Source organism: Electrona antarctica, assembly GCF_951216825.1.
Source record: "Electrona antarctica genome assembly, chromosome: 23".
Classification (NCBI taxonomy): Eukaryota; Metazoa; Chordata; class Actinopteri; order Myctophiformes; family Myctophidae; genus Electrona; species Electrona antarctica.
In genome coordinates this window covers 35168510-35185654 of record NC_136804.1, presented here as the reverse complement: position 1 = coordinate 35185654, position 17145 = coordinate 35168510, and the positions used below count along the sequence as shown (strand labels likewise).

The 17145-nt window shown below is 43.4% G+C and overlaps 1 protein-coding gene across 1 annotated transcript in view; it reads left to right on the top strand.

The window, feature by feature from the left end:
• Positions 1–17145, top strand: part of snd1 (staphylococcal nuclease and tudor domain containing 1) — a 361345-nt gene that overhangs the window by 80532 nt on the left and 263668 nt on the right. Inside the window, exons 12-13 of the mRNA XM_079493746.1 lie at positions 13114–13214; positions 16556–16666. Coding sequence (XP_079349872.1) covers positions 13114–13214; positions 16556–16666 — 212 coding nt within the window. The remainder of the gene's footprint in view (positions 1–13113; positions 13215–16555; positions 16667–17145) is intronic.

The window sequence follows — 17145 nt, the reverse complement described above, 5'->3', positions numbered from 1 at the left end:
GGATTCAAGCTAATGCTTGATTAGGGGGAATGTGTGTGTCTGGGGTGTGTGGGAGTATATTTGTGTGTTTGTGTTCTTGCTTGTTCTCGGATATTCCTACAGTTTTTCCACATAGACTTTCGATGAGCCAACCATGCAGTCGGTGGCTTTCTGTCCGCCCAGGCCTTCTCCACACATTCACGCTTTGCTTTTGCACTGAACAAATTATTAACCCATTTAGACCTGAGGAGGATTCTACAAATCTGAGAAACCCATGTTTCTATGTCAGTTGTTCTCAAACATTTTCATGTCAAGGACCTCCAAATATATATGTAATCGGCCGCCGACCCCCATCTGAAAATATGTTGTTCCAGGGACCTTCCAGAAGCAAAGATTCGAGTTAAAAATGTTCGTTCTGAAAGAATATATTCAAAGATTTGCGCCACATTTTCACGATTCTTCTAAAATAGCAGACCTACAAGCTCGTAGCGCGGCACTCGGTGCCACGCTATGAGTTTGTAGATCTGCTATTTTTCAATAGCTAAAGTATAACATAATGCTTAAAACACAAAGGTTCCCGCCCGAAATGGGTTAATCACCTTCATTGCAATTGATAACGTCAGCCACGCCCCCAGCCACAGACACGCTAACCCTGCTGTCAGGCAGACAAACATTGTTTGTCACGTAGATCTCCGCCAAAACCTTTCCATGAAATATTTAAAACGGCACTTAAGAGGGGCGTTTTATAATGACCATTCACACTCTGCTCTGGCAAGGTTCTCCTGAAGATCGCCGATGTGTCTGGCCTCGCGAGCCCGCTGTAATTAAGCTGAAATATATACACCACTGTATTCTTCCACAGTTGATTAGTATTGAAGGCAGACCTTCTATGCTGTTAGAAGTGGCTTAGGTTTTACTGGTGGTGTCCTCATCCATCCGACACAAACGCGCTCTCACACACAGGCACATCCTCTCACACTCCCAAAATCAATAAGAGAAATATTCTGTTTGGTTCTCACCAAAAGCTTGAATTGTTGCTAAGACACTAGGGCAGAGCAAAAAATAGCCATCCCCCACCCGTCCCCCCCCGTCAATGATTATTGCAGAGCTTTTGAAAACTATGACCATTCCACTTTATTGTTTTCCTATGATTCAAGCTTCAGCCATACGGCTGCCTTGGCAACAAGGAAGCAGTAGGCATGCAGCGACACAAACTATGGGAGCCTCGCTATGGGTAAATGAGGGTTTATTTGCAGCTGCAACGCTTAACCCATTTTGGACTGAGGTCGATTAAAAAAAAGGCTTCTAAATCCTATTTTTTTTCTGAAAAACCTATGTTTCTATGTCAGTGGTGCTCAACCTTTTTCATGTCAAGGACCCCCAGAATTATCTCTATTGGGCCACGGACCTCCATCTGAAAATATGTAGTTCCAGGGATCCCCCAGAAGCAAATATTTTAGTTAAAAATGTTCGCTCTGAAATATATATTCAATGATTTGCGCCACATTTTCACGATTTTTCAAAAATAGCAGACCTACAAGCTCGTAGCGCGCCACTCGGTGGCGCGCTATGAGCTTGTAGATCTGCTATTTTTCAATAGCTAAATTATAACATAATGTTCAAAACACCAAAAGGGGTTCCCGCCCAAAATGGCTTAAACCCACCAGGCATTAATGTTGTTCTGCAGTACCTCAGCCGCTCAGACTGTCAGGCCTCATGCTGCTAAGAAGATGCTTCTAAAAGGTAACGCTGGCGGTTTGGACCGCTGCGAGCAGAAGGCTTCTGTCGACCCACTTAACGCCGCCCCGATCTCGGAACCACTAAGCACTGGAGGGAGCAACAGATTTGGAGCACTAAGCATTAGTGAAAGTCTTAAAACCGATGCTTTCACTGAATTTCTGCTCCAGCGAGAGCGGGCGAGATAGGGGGAGAGGGGGAGAGAGAGAGGTACTTATTCCTGTGACAGAAAGTGAGATGGAGGCCCTTTTTACCTCGACTGTTGTGGGGTAAATTGCGACTTGACCCAAAGGAATTAAGAGGGGATGCTCTTAACCATGTCTGGGTCTTCCCCCGCAAGAGAGGGAGATGGAGAGGAAGGGAGGGGGGGAGATAAGCAGAAAGAGAAAGAGGGAGGGAGATAATGGTGCAGTCGCGTCCTGATTTGGCTCTGTAGTTTCGCTGTCAAACTTAAAGGGATATTTCACTTTAAAAAAAATAACTTTTGGTAATTCCAGGCTTATGTGAGCACCCCAGACAGGTTTTAAGTCGCTCGATTCAATATTTAGATATTTGATATTCTTTTTAGCTGCCCCGCCCCCTTCCAATACAAACCCATTGTAACTTCAAACTCCATTTTAACCATATGATGGATTCATTGAAAACACCCAACCTTTTTTCTGGTGACTGATATTATTATTATTATTATTGTCCTAAATGTATACGTGAGTGGGCCGTGGTTTTTCATTTACTGTTTTTGGTGTGTTTTTTTGTTTCCTCTGTCCTCCTGCTGGAGGCGCTTCTTTTCAAAAACAATTATTATGAACAAATAAATCATTTTTTTTCTTCGAAGAATCATCATGGTTATAATTAAGTTTGAAGTTACATTGGGTTTGTATTGGAAGTGGGCGGGGCAGCTAAAATGAATATCAAATAACTAAATACTGAATCGAGCAACTTAAAAACCGTCTGGGGTGTTCAGATAAGACTGAGTAGACTAATAAATGATCAATACTCGACCAATACTCATCTCCCATTGGGTCACTGGATTGAGGTGGACGCCCGGGACGGGCACACACACGCACACGCACAGCCCTTAACTCATTTAGGCCTGAGCTCGATTCTACAAAATGTCTTCTAAATCATGAGTTTTCTGAAAAAAAAACATGTTTCTATGTCAGTGGTGCTCAAACTATTTCATGTCAAGGACCCCAAAAATGATATGTATTTGGCCTCCGACCCAATATCAAAATATGTTGTTCCAGGGACCCCCCAGAAGCAAATATTTGAGTAAAAAAACGTTTGCTCTGAAAGAATACATATTCAAAGATTTGCACCACATTTTCACGTTAAAAAAATAAATAGCAGACCTACATGCTCGTAGCGCGGCACTCGGTGCCGCACTATGAGCTTGTAGATCTGCTATTTTTCAATAGTTAAAACACCAAAAGGGGTTCCCGCCCAGAATGGGTTAAGTCATGAAAAAATTAAAATAAATAAAAGTTCAGAGGCTGCCTCAGAGCGTGCCGTGCTACACGGTTGCAAAAACAAGCGGATTTTCCCCTGACTAAACCCTTCCGCGACGTGACTAAGCATTAACTATGAGTCTCGGCATGCTGAGATTTTAAGCTCAAAGCCGTAATACCACCCGCTTCACTTTGGAGGAATAAAAGCTACATTACTGGCTTTTCTTTTCCACCCCCCCCCCCCCACCCTCCCTTTCAGTTCCTCAACTCTATATGGAGAGAATGCAATTCTTTTGATCTTTTATGAAGCATATCTAACCCATTTTAGGCGGGAGAACCCCTTTTTGTGTTTTAAAGCATTCTGTTCTACTTTAGCTATTGAAAAATAGCAGATCTACAAGCTCATAGCGCGCCACCGAGTGGCGCGCTACGAGCTTGTAGGTCTGCTATTTTTGAATAGTCGTGAAAATGTGTGCACAAATCTTTGAATGTATATTTCAGAGCGAACATTTTTAACTAAAAATATTGGCTTCTGGGGGGGTCCCTGGAACTACATATTTTGAGATGGGGGGGGGGGGTCTGTGGCCCAATAGAGATAATTCTGGGGGTCCTTGACATGAAAAAGATTGAGTATCACTGACATAGAAACATGTTTTTCAGAAAAAATGTTAGGATTTAGAAGACTTTTTTTAATCGACCTCAGTCCAAAATGGGCTAATATCCATATTCAAAGGGCATCTTTTTTCCTTGCTCTTTTTGTTGTTGTTTCAGTGCGTTGTCTGTATCTGATGGCAACGTGAAGGCAGGGATAAGATAACCCATTCTGATTCTGAAACGCATCTAGAACAATGTTTCCCATGTTCCGTAACAACGGGGGGGGGGAGGCACTCAATCTGTGGGGAGTATATAAAAGTGATGAAACATGTGTGCATCTGTATACTGACCTGACGAAGATCTACTAAGATTGAAACGTTGTCGTTTATTCAATAGTAAAAGTAATTCTTTACTAAAATAATGGTGTGCAGGCCCTATACCTCCCATGATTGCCTTATTGGCCCTGCACCCACTGTCGAGGTGCGTGGGGCGACTGTGGCTCAAGAGGTAGAGCAGGTCGTCCAATGATCCATGGGTCGGCGGTTCGAATCTACATGTCGAAGTGTCCTTGGGCAAGACACTGAACCCCAAATTGCTCCCGATGTGCTGGTTGGTGCCTTGCATGGCTTCTGCCGCAATCGGTGTATGAATGTGTGTGTGAATGGTTGAATGTAATGCACAATCTATGTAAAGCGCCTTGGCTAAAGGCGCTATATAAATGCACTATTTACCACGTAAATAGGTATGCTCCCATGTTCCGTAGCACTTTCGTGACTGAGATGACGGTGTGAAAAAAAATCGAATGAAAAAAAATAATGATTTGGACTGCGCACATGCGAACGCAAGCACAGCGTTTTTTCCATGTAGTTTGTCAAGTGCCGAGCCCTTCCGTGTTTACACATTCACAATCGGTTGCTGTGATTGGTTGGTTGAGATGGCCGTATAAGGAATCCCAAACATAAGACTATTATTCCATTTGAGAGAATTCCACGGCCACAATTCAAATGTATGTGTGTGCCCATGGAGTGCACAACTTTGTGCGCGGCGGGTTCAGGTGGCCATGTCATGTATGCGCAAAGTGCCGTTCACGCTGTGTGTGCTTTGTGGCCGCGATACGTCGCTGACATCACCCACCAGCTTTGTGGCCAATCACTACTGGCCAGCTCAGTGGCCTTGTGGTTAGAGTGTCCGCCCTGAGACTGGGAGGTTGGGGTTCAATCCCCGGCCGGGTCATACCAAAGACTGTAAAAATGGGACCCAATGCCTCCCTTCTTGACATCTCTGCTTGGCATCAAGGGTTGGATTGGGGGTAAGTCCCTGCGACATACTAGCATCATGTCCAGGGGGTGTACTTCTGCCCTATGGGCCTCATGGCTCGGCAAGGCTACTTACTACTGGCCAAACACAGCGGGGCTTTCCCACTTCTGCGGTGAGCACCGAATGCTCGCTCTCCCTGTAGTGTACCTACCTCTCTCTATCCTTGCGGACAAAACACGGTCAGTGGCTAAGGACGCATCGCGAGCGACCACATGACCTGCCCAGCACGGTCAAACACGGTCAGTGGCCACAGACGCATTACTGCAGCCACAGGAAAGCCACAGGAAAATATGTTTATGTGCAATATTATGGCCACAGATTAGAACACACAATGGCATGTTTTGACGCCAATATGGTCATTTAACTTGTCGACTAATTAAGATAATAAATCTACACAAACACTCCTTTTTCTGATTCTCTTCCAACGTCTGTCATTCCCTCTCCCTCTCCCTCTCCCTCTCCCTCCCCCCCCCACCCCCCCTCTCTCTCTCTCTCTCTCTCTCTCTCTCCCCCCCCCCCCTCCCCCCCCTCCCTCCCTCTCCGTCTCACACTTACACATTACCACCCTATTGAAACGGTACAGGCACTGCTTGCTTTGTGACATAATACCAAAAGGCTCGATTCGGCTAACTTTATAAGTAGTGCTTCTTGCGGGGCTGCCGGGTCTCAGCCTCAGCAGAAAAAAAAAAAACCTCCCTATGGAAATGTTGCATTTAAGCCACTTATCAGGGTAGAGCACATTCTGATAATCCTGCATGTTCAAAGTGGCTCCTGTAATACAGCCGCGCGTGTTGGACTGCCAATAACCCATGTAGGCCTGACGTCGAAAAAAAAAAAAAAAACGTTCGCTCTGAAAGAATATATATTCAAAGATTTCTGCCACATTTTTCACGATTTTTCAAAAATAGCAGATCTACAAGCTCGTAGCGCGCCACTCGGTGGCGCGCTATGAGCTTTGTAGATCTGCTATTTTTCAATAGCTAAAGTATAACATAATGCTTTAGTTAAAACACCAAAAGGGGTTCCCGCCCAGAATGGGATAAAGTGTGTTGCTTCCTATCGGTTTTCTGTGCATTTGTATGTACTGTATATATGTACTGTATGTAAGTACCGGTATATACTTCCATATACGTGGCAAAAAAATTACAAAAAGTTGCGAAAATGCTTTTCTACAAGCTTGCAACGTGTTGTTGGGTCATATATCTGCTATTTTCCACTTATCTTTTTTATAATGGTTTTTAAATTGTAATCGAGACGAATGTTTTAAAATAATTGTGATTTGAAGTCATAACTTCAAAGGCCAGTCCGCCACTAATGCAACTAGTTGCAACTCCTTGCAACAGAATAGTTTTTATGCCTTTCCCACACCAATGGTTGCAAGATGTTGCGTTTTGGGATCATACAAATACTAGTGAATATAGTTTTTGATAATTTCTTTGTTTGAAAATCAATGCCCAAGATAGTAGGGGTGTAACGATATAGGAACGATATCGAAATATTGATTTTAATCAAAGTATATCTATATTTAATTCAAATGGCAAATATCGCATCGTGTCGTTTGACTTTGTATCGAATCGTTTCGCAATGGAAATAATAAAATTGTCCATTGTATTTACAAATTTTAAGATGTAAAAAGAAAAAGCTGGGTTTAATTACTTTTCTATTCCATATAGCTACACTTGGTCTATCGATAAATTTGCATTGTATTCTGTGTTCATGTCAAGGCATGGGTTAATCCATATATGTTCAAATACAATGGTCATCTATTTGACAGATATCACTGTTTACTTATTTATATCCATAATAATAAATCTTTACCTTAAAAAAAACCTGCACTATCCACAAGTTTCACACTTAGTGTATTTGCTAAATAGTTACCGTATCGATTTTAAATCATTGAATCATATCGTATCGTCCATGTATCGTATCGTCAACCATGTATCGGGATACGTATCGTATCGTTGTTAAAATGTATCGTTATACCCCTACAAAATAGGGATGTAAAGCCGTGACCTCCCTGTTGAAAACCTGTGTCTTGAGTTGCACACGTTTCTCAATTGATAGAGCACTCTGTGGGGGGTGTGTGAGTGAGACAGCGAGTGCTCAAGCAGTTCCAAGTGTCATCGGGTCTTATAGGTCAATTTCCAGATGGGGCTTCTTCTTCTTTCTACCTCCTCCGTTTCCCTCCATTCACTGTCAAAGGTTTGTTCCCTGTAGCAGCAGCATTCACTTCATTAATCCATTCTGGGCGGGAACCCCTTTTGGTGTTTTAAGCGTTACGTTATACTTTAGCTATTGAAAAATAGCAGATCTACAAGCTCATAGCGCGCCACCGAGTGGCGCGCTACGAGCTTGTAGGTCTGCTATTTTTGAGAAGTTGTGAAAATGTGGTGCAAATCTTCGAATATATATATTTCAGTGCGAACATTTTTAACTAAAATATTTGCTTCTGGGGAGGTCCCTGGAACAACATATTTTGAGATGGGGGTCTGTGGCCCAATAGAGATAATTCTGGGGGTCCTTGACATGAAAAAGGTTGAGCACAACTGACAGAACCATTTTGGGCGGGAACCCCTTTTGGTGTTAGCATTGTTATAATATAGCTATTGAAAAATAGCAGATCTACAAGCTCATAGCGCGCCACCGAGTAGCGCGCTATGAACTTGTAGGTCTGCTATTTTTGAAAAATCAAAGAACCACTGACATAGAAACATAGCTTTTTCAGAGAACTGTCAGGATTTAGAAGACAATTTTAGAATCTGATCTCAGGTCAGAATGTGTTAAATGATAGGCAGCTGCTATTCCAGGCTGGTAACAACACGGCAGCAGCAGCAGACCAGAGCACAGCTCTCTGGTGAGCCTCAGTCTGTCTGCTTCTCTTTGGCCTCTGTGTCCATTTCTCTTTGACCTTCTTTCCCTTCTTCTTTTCCCCACCGCTCGTCTTCCACGCTTCCTGTGCCATGTTTGCACGTTTTTGGAATTGTAACAGCTGAAATCAATAATAAATCAGTATTCCGTTATTAAACTGCAAATGGCTTCAGAGTCAAATCGGCCATGTCAATCAATCAATCAATCTTTATTTCAGACCCAGGAGGATCCATATCACAAACAATACAATATAACAGTAAATACAAAAATAAAAATAAATAAAAAGGTACATATATGCACATATCCCACACTGTTCAGTTTCTGACATACAGACATGTGCGCCAGTGGTTCCACAGTCTCGACGAGAACCTGAGTGAACTGCGTTTAGGGTCCGTTATTACAGCAATGATGTCGTTTATTGACTCAGATGCCCTACACATGAATCTGTACATAAGGTTACGTAGTACAGCAGAGCAGGTAGGTACTCCGACACTAACAAACATCTGGCTAGCACTGGAGCTTCTTGGCACTCTCAACAGCAGCCTCATACAATCATTATAGGCCACTGTGAGTCTTCTGATGCTGCTTTGTCTATAGCGGCACCATACAGCGGTGTACAAAAGGATCTAAAGAGCGATATCTTCACATGTCTTTCCGGCACCCCAGAGTTCCTATTTTGAAGGAATCCCGGCAACGATTGTGTTAAGTGAAGGTGGGGGCCCCGCATGTGGCCCCTGGTCCATCAGTCATACCCTGTATACAGAGCATACACAATTACATACGGACACAGCAGAAAAAAAAACCTCCCTATGGAAATGTTGCATTTAAGCCACTTATCAGGACACAAATGTACGCTCTTTAGCTTTTAGTAGGTCTGTCACAATTGAGCAGTTGAGACGAATAACCATCTAAGTCCATAATTTATTCTGACCCCTCCCTGAAAAGGCCTATCTGTCCTGAACCCTTATCCGTAAATTGTACAGGGCACATATTATATGGCAAATAACACACATTTATCTATCGAACACATCACAGCTCAATTAATCATGTTTATTTAACTGAGAATCCCAAATTGTGATAACGATTAAAATGTGATTAATTTAATTGTGCAGTCCCCCCTAGAGACTCCAAATATCTACAAGCTCACGTTGCGTTGCGTTGTGTGCGCTTGTAGATCCATTCGCTGTGTTTGCTGTCCATTGTCCTCCCATTCATTCCCTGACCTTCAGGTCAAGGGTCACTCTATTACTAGCTTATAAATCAGATTACTTTATTTGTGGAGCTTGAGTGGGTGCGGTCATAGCTTCGGTCCCAGATTTCCTCATCTGTGAAGAGAAAGGCCTGGTCACGACCTAAGGCAGAGTGTATCTAGCCGGAAGAGCCTGGTCACAACCTAAGGCAGAGTGTATCTAGCCGGAAGTGCGGCTTCCAGTGTTTGAACTCCCCCCTGGAATTTTGTCATTTTCCCCTTCCGCAAAATTCCAGCACTTTTGTTTAGACAATCAACAGTCTAGAACAGGGGCCTTCAACATTTCTACCCCTTAGCTGAGAGAAAGGAGACGCTGTTGGACTAATATATTCAAAAAAGTGTTTAGCAAAAATCGGCCTCATGGTGGCACTAGAACAGGCCTATCTGGAAAATTTGGGGCAGATGTTCGGCTTTGGCATCCAGGGAGAGAGTGTGTGTGTGTGTGTGTGTGTGTGTGTGTGTGTGTGTGCACAGTTTGGCAGGGACCGGGCCAACGTGCCGGATATTAGCTGTACGCAGACGGACACACGGACAGGGTGCAAAACATTCTCTCTCCCCAAGCCTTCGGCCTGGTGGAGACGAAACGCTATTTTGGTGGTTAACTATCTCCCTGTGTTCCTCAACTCTACTCTCCCTCCCTCCCTCCCTCCCTCATCCCCATCCATCCATCTCTCTCTCTCTCTCTCTCTCTCTCTCTGGCCCCCTCTGGGGGTTCACATAGATGCCTCTCTGCCTTATCAGGAGATCAAGGTAGATGGCCCATGGAGAATGGGCCCGGGTTCTGCTCTAACCCATTCTGACCCGAGATCAGATTCTAAAAATGTCTTCTACATCCTGACACTAGTTTTCTGAAAAAGCTATGTTTCTATGTCAGTCGTTCTTCGATTTAAAAAAAAATAGCAGACCTACAAGCTCGTAGCGTGCCACTCGGTGGCGCGCTACGAGCTTGTAGATCTGCTATTTTTCAATAGCTAAAGCATAACATAATGCTAACACCAAAAGGGGTTCCCGCCCAAAATGGGCTAATCTATCTAGGCTTTGTCAAAGCTTTTAATCTATCATCGCTTTCTCTTAATGGATCCCCCACTCTTGCAATCTCATGATCTACTCAATTCCTGGTTTCTGTTTTTATAAAGATTTATAAAAAAAATTTTATTCTCCATCTTCTTTGTTTTTAACCACTTAAACCCTACATACTGTAAGTCCATAGTGCTGCATGCTACCCTGTTTTTGTAAAATTTTCATCTTTTGAGAGATGTTTGTCCACTTTCGTCTATTGAAACATGCGTAAGAATAGGGATGCAAGTGTTTATTCAAGTTGTCAAACCTGAATAAAAAATGGTAAAAATGGTACAATCACTTTAAAATGCTCATATCTCCTTCAAATATTTTCCAATTGAATGATACATCATATGAAAGCTTACATTCTGTACTTTAATAATCTGTAAAAAACTGAATAATGACTTGTCGAGATGAGGGCCTATTTGCCAGACTCGGTCACATATACACAGTTGTTGACCCCGGAGTCTCCCAGTGCTATATACTAGCCCCCCCCCTCCTTTTCGCATTATTCCGCGCTATTTTTACTGTATTTTTACCCTCCCCCTCCCCCCAGAATAGGGATGCTAGGGTTCTTGTGTTGTTTAACCAGTAGTCTCTTCTCCTTGGCCATACCTTTTGTTGTTGTTTATACATTGCCAATCTTATTTCTTCATGTCCTGCTTCGATCCTTGTTGTTGTTCCCATTCTCAGATCTGCAATTAGCTCGTTAGCCGCACTCTGGCCTTGTGCGCTGCCATTACACTCATTCAGTGCTAATGGGAATGCTGCACACACACAAAGGCCACGGAGGACGTCTCCCCTCCGCCATGAATGAAGCCTTGATTGGCTGATAAGGCTCATAGACACAGTGCGAGTGTCGGCGAGCGAGAGGGATTCAATGGGACGTGGCTGATGAATGGGTTCCCATCGCGGCAATCAGAGTGGCTTATTTGTGCGGATTCAGCCACACAATGAATTAAATTGAGTGTATGTTTCGAGGGAGGTTCACTGTAATGTGACGTTAGAGACTCTTTCAGCCCAGCTCTCTGGTCTATTATACAATTAGTGTAGTCAAAATTTCAGGTTTGATTTGTCACAGGCATGTTGGTCACCAGACTGTGGTGACAACATGCAACATACCCGTCACCATAGGGTGAGAGGTTCAGTCACGCAAGAGAGAGACTCGGGACTAGAGTCGCTGCTTCTTTGCTTAGAAAGGAGCCAGCTAGGTGGTTCGGGCATCTGGTTAGGAGGTTGCCTCTCGAGCGTCTCCCTAGGGAGATGCTTGATGCACGTCCCACTGGGAGGAGACCCCTTTGGAAGACCCAAGGATGAGATGGAGGGATTTCATCGACTCACTGGCCTTCTTGGAACGCCTCGGGAACCCCCAGGAGGAAGTTACTAATGTTGCTCTCAAACAAATTCAACCCTATGAACCATTATGTGTCCCTGCAGGTCCCCGAGTCTCATTGACATCTATTCTGCATGGACAGACGTCCTGTCCTGTTGTCCTAGACCCCCGTGTTCCTCGACCCGTCCCTGTCCCTCAGATTAATGACAAGACTGTCTGTTGTGTCCTGGGCACAGAGGGCCGCTGGTCTGTTGTGTCCTGGGCACAGAGGGCCGCTGGTCTGTTGTGTCCTGGGCACAGAGGGCCCCTGGTCGCAGAATAGCTTTGACTCTTTCCTCCTACAGTATATGCTGGAGATTGTGATGGTTTGTCACACTTTTTTAAGCCATTTAGGCCTGACTTCGAAATTTAAAAAATCATGACATTTTTCTGAAAAACCCTGTTTCTATGTCAGTGGTGCTCAACCTTTTTCATGTCAAGGACCCCCAGAATGATATATATTTGGCCGTAGACCCCCATCTGAAAATATGTTATTCCAGGAACCCCTCAGAAGCAACGATTTGAGTTAAAAACGTTCGCTCTGAAAGAATATATATATCAAAGATTTGCACCACATTTTCACGACATTTCAAAAATAGCAGACCTACAAGCTCGTAGCGCGCCACTCGGTGGCGCACTATGAGCTTGTAGGTCTGCTATTTTTCAATAGATAAAGCATAACATAATGCTTAAAACACCAACAGGGGTTCCCGTCCAACAGTGTCGGCCAAAAGTAGTGAAAATTGCAAATGAGACTGGCAACACTTGTAAGCTTGTTCTGTAGATTTGCTATTCGGTTGGGTGGTGCACTCACGTTGGCCAGCCAGGAAGCCCTGATTAGCATATGTGTATTTGGTGTCACATATGGCTTATTAATTAAAAACTTTGAAGCACATAACGGTGTCCTGCTCACTGCCACAGTTTGCTACCTTACAAAGTTAGACGCTGCAAAGTTTGGGTCGTAAGACCTTCATATGGCATACATAATTAACTGTTGTTCTATGCCTGACGAGTTGGACACATGTTGTCTTAAACTGCAGATGGCGTATATATCCCCAATAGTGGTGCCGTCTGCCTCTCTGGCGTGCACGCCTGTTCCGTGACGGTCATCGGGCAGGTCTTCCCCCAGCTGCATGTGGTGCACGTCTGCAGGCAAACGCAGTCAGACGGTCTCCGGGGTTTAGACCATGAGTGTTATGGAAACACAGTATGAGGCTGTACGAGTTCCATGTCATATCTCTCTCTCTCTCTCTCTCCCCCCGCTCTCTCTCTGTGTTTGAAACAGCTCCTCTGGGACGATCTGTGCACCCTGATGTGATACACACTGACTTGGGGTGACCTTGGATACTAGGACATTTGAACACAGCGCGCGCGCGCGCGCGCGCGCGCGCACACACACACACACACACACACACACGCGCGCAGGCGATGCCAGCCAACTCAACGAAAGCACTGACATATGAACTATTTTGTCCCTCTGTGTGTCACACCAGGTCAACGTGACGGTGGACTACATCAGAGCCGCCACCGGAGCCGGCGAGGGCATCCCCGCCTTCTCGGAACGCACCTGTGCCACGGTCACAATCGGCGGCATGTAAGTATAGCCACCATTTCGGTCAACACTTCACAAGGATCACCCAAACTCACCTACCGATTCATCTATTGGATCGGTCTACAAGTTCAAAGCGCATCGAAGTATGTGGTGATGCACGCTTGTAGATTGGCTATTTTCACATTGCGACAGTCAATATATATCAAGCCTTTACATTAAAGCAGTGGTTTTCAACCAGTGGTCCTTGAGGGGCTTCCAGGTGATCCCCAGCTATATGATGGGAGAGTTCGTAACCAAATGGACCCTTATAGTTAGTGTAGAATGAAACCAAATGGACCCTTACAGGTCCATGTGGTTTCATTTGTTCGCTCTCAAGAGTTAAATTATTGTTAAACATCTGCATTACTTAATTTACAATAAGTCTACACAATTTGAGAATGTTGAATGTCAACGTTTGCCTGTTATCTCTCTTATGGTACCACATCAATACAGCATGGAATTGTGGACAAAATCTTATCATACGATAACAAAATATTATTTAATTTTGGGTCTGAGTGGCTAAATCTCTTCAAGTGGTGGTTCCGTGGCTCAAATATGCCAATAAATAATGGGCCATGATATGAATGAAAAGGGTTGAAAACCACTGCTTTAAAGGTCAAAATTCTAATTAAACTCGATGGATATTATTACTTAAGCACATTTTTGATACTTTTACCAACACCATACATACAGTACTCTCATGTTCCAATTCGGTTGAGAAATGGCGCCCTAAACGATGCCAGTGATGTGCAATACAGTATGGCACGCACCATTCTTGGATGTATAACCCATTCTGGGCGGGAACCCCTTTTGGTGTTTTAACTAAGCATTATGTTATACCTTAGCTATTGAAAAATAGCAGATCTACAAGCTCATAGCGCGCCACCGAGTGGCGCGCTATGAGCTTGTAGATCTGCTATTTTTTGAAAAATCATGAAAATGCGGCGCAAATCTTCGAATATATATTCTTTCGGGAGACTTTTTATTTATTTCGATGTCGGGCCTAAATGGGATAATTTCTCAGCAGGTCTCTGAAAGCATATTCATTCCACTAATCTATCTCATTGTTTAGCTATAGTGAGCTCCCTCTCCCAACAAAGCTGTTCAATTTATCAGTCTGGGTTGTTGGGGAAACAACTTCAAGGATGACTAACGATATAATAATTCGCAAATGCTTAAAACTTGTAATCTCATGAATGGAAAAAGCCGTTGATAAAGAAGGTGTTCTTTGTTATCTTAAAGCAGTGGGTAGAGAAGTACGGTTTGAGCAAAGTAATTTCCCTTTGGTTTGGAGGGAGACATTTTCCACTTGAGGTGTAGTTTTTGTTCAATATTAAATTAGTGTTGAATCAAAAGGAGGCTCAGACAGAAAATTAATTGATTACAGAAATGAATAGTTTGTGTCAAAACATTGCTTTCAAGTAAGGGTGAGAATAGGCGATCTGCAAGCTCATGCTTTGACCTTGTAGATTTTTGTAATTTGGCAAAACGCTGTCATGTGACAAAGTATATAATTTAGTGATTGATCAGATTTATCGATTTTGTGAATATATAAAAAAAGAAATATATATATATATTTTGGTAAATAAATAATTGGTACAATGATAATTAATAGTTGCATCCCTAGTAACAAACCAACAAACAATCCGTCCGTTCTTCATCAGCCTCCGTCTGTCTCGCTGCTTCCCCGACCGCTTCTCTGTCTGTAAACGCATCGCCTCATTGGTCCCATCGGGTCGAGGCCTGCCCGCCGGACCAACCAATTACCATCCAGGGCCTAGTATGTGCCACGCCAGTCGGCTGGGCTCCATGGGTAAAACAGTTGCCAGGGGCGACACAGGGCACTGGGGGTCAGAAAGGGCCAGGTTGACGGGGTGGGGGTGGTGGGGGTCACCGCGCCATGTTTCCCATGATTCCTCGCCTTTTGGCGAGAGTGACCTGGCACTCGCTGGCGTGCAGGATGGGGAGAAATGTGCCGTAGGAGAGCCTATCGGAGCGAAGTGTAACAGGGTCAATGCAGCAGATTGGATAACCCATTTTGGGCGGGAACCCCTTTTGGTGTTAGCATTATGTTATGCTTTAGCTATTGAAAAATAGCAGACCTACAAGCTCGTAGCGCGCCACCGAGTGGCGCGCTACGAGCTTGTAGGTCTGCTATTTTTTGAAAAATCTAAGAACGACTGACATACAAACATAGCTTTTTCAGAAAACTGTCAGGATGTAGAAGACATTTTTAGAATCTGATCTTAGGTCAAAATGGGATAAAAGGCTTCTACGGAGGGGAGGTTGTTTGTAGCAGAACAGGGGAGATGGAAACGGAGAACCCAAAGGTTACGTGTCGGGGCATCGAAAAGTTTTGATTAGAGTTGCACAAACTGTATACTAGCGCCTAATTTGCTAAGAATCCGACAAAGTGCTGATGGGTCTCGCTGACATTGGGAGCAAACCACCTTTCGTCAATTCTGTGTTCATCAAAGCCTTGTGAAAATGGCCAGATCGCCATTAACATGTAACATTGTACAACTTTGTGTTCAGACAAGACAAAGGTTATCAAAGTGACCTTTTGTATACTAGTGAAGTATTTCACTTCTTCTTTCTCTGCAGTCTTGAATCACTTTGTTCTGTTTGTCTGCAGTGTTGAAACTCTGACGACGAATGTTTGTCGACTACCTTTTATCAAAAAGGTAGTCGGAAAACGAAATAAAAACTAAGCTTTATATAAGCTATGATGACTAAGACTAAATGCCATATTGGCCTGAATATAAGATATATTTTTATATAATATATATTTTTTCCCCAATGTATTTGACATTCAATGTTATTTTTCCACAAATGCGACTTGAAAAATGGGAGTTGTCTTATAATCAGAGTTGTCTTATATATTAGGGACAATACGGAATATTGACTTTTGTCAACAAAATAAAAATGATACTAAAATGTGATGGGGAGGGACTAGTGGAGAAGAGATCCAGTAGGACTGGTTTTTTTTCAGCATGCAACCAACTGGCAGACAAATCTAGCCTGAATCAGATCTGTGCCACATCGAGATTGATATCCGATTGGTTTAAATGAGTCTAACATGTCACATGACTCCTTTAAACGAATCAGATTCCAATCTGGATGTGGCTCAGATCTGATTCAGGCTGGATTAGGCTGCCAGTGTAAATGGGGCCTAAGTCACACCAATTTTGTCGACAAAATCAACTGTGGAATTTTTAACTAAAATCTTACATTTTAGTTGAAACTGGACAAACTTTTCAGATGACACAAATGTGGCTAAAATTAAATGTAATTTCTTTTGTCAAAAGACTCTTGACTAAAACTGTCTGTCTGTGTTCCTGCAGTAACATAGCAGAGGCTCTCGTCAGTAAAGGCTTGGCCACTTGCATCAGATACAGACAAGATGATGACCAGCGATCCTCACACTACGATGAACTCTTGGCTGCAGAAGCACGGTGAGACACACACACACACACACACACACACACACACACACACACACTTCTCTCTAGCTACTTGCAGTATTGCTACTCAGCAAAGTTGTTGACTTCCTAGGACATCATATAAAGGAATTTATATAATATTAATAATAATACATTGGTGTTACGCAAAAAATCTTCCCATCATGCACCAAATGATACTATTGGTATTATATATATATATATATATATATATATATATTGGTAATATGGTATTGCAGCTGTCCGTACTTAAACAGACATACATGCGGCCAGTCATTGGAGCGGTTAAGCACGGCTAAAAAATGGAGTACTTTTTCCACCGTCTACACACACACACACACACACACACACACACACACACACACACACACACACACACACACACACACACACACACACACACACACACACACACACACACACACACACACACACACACACACACACACACACACACACACACACACAACACA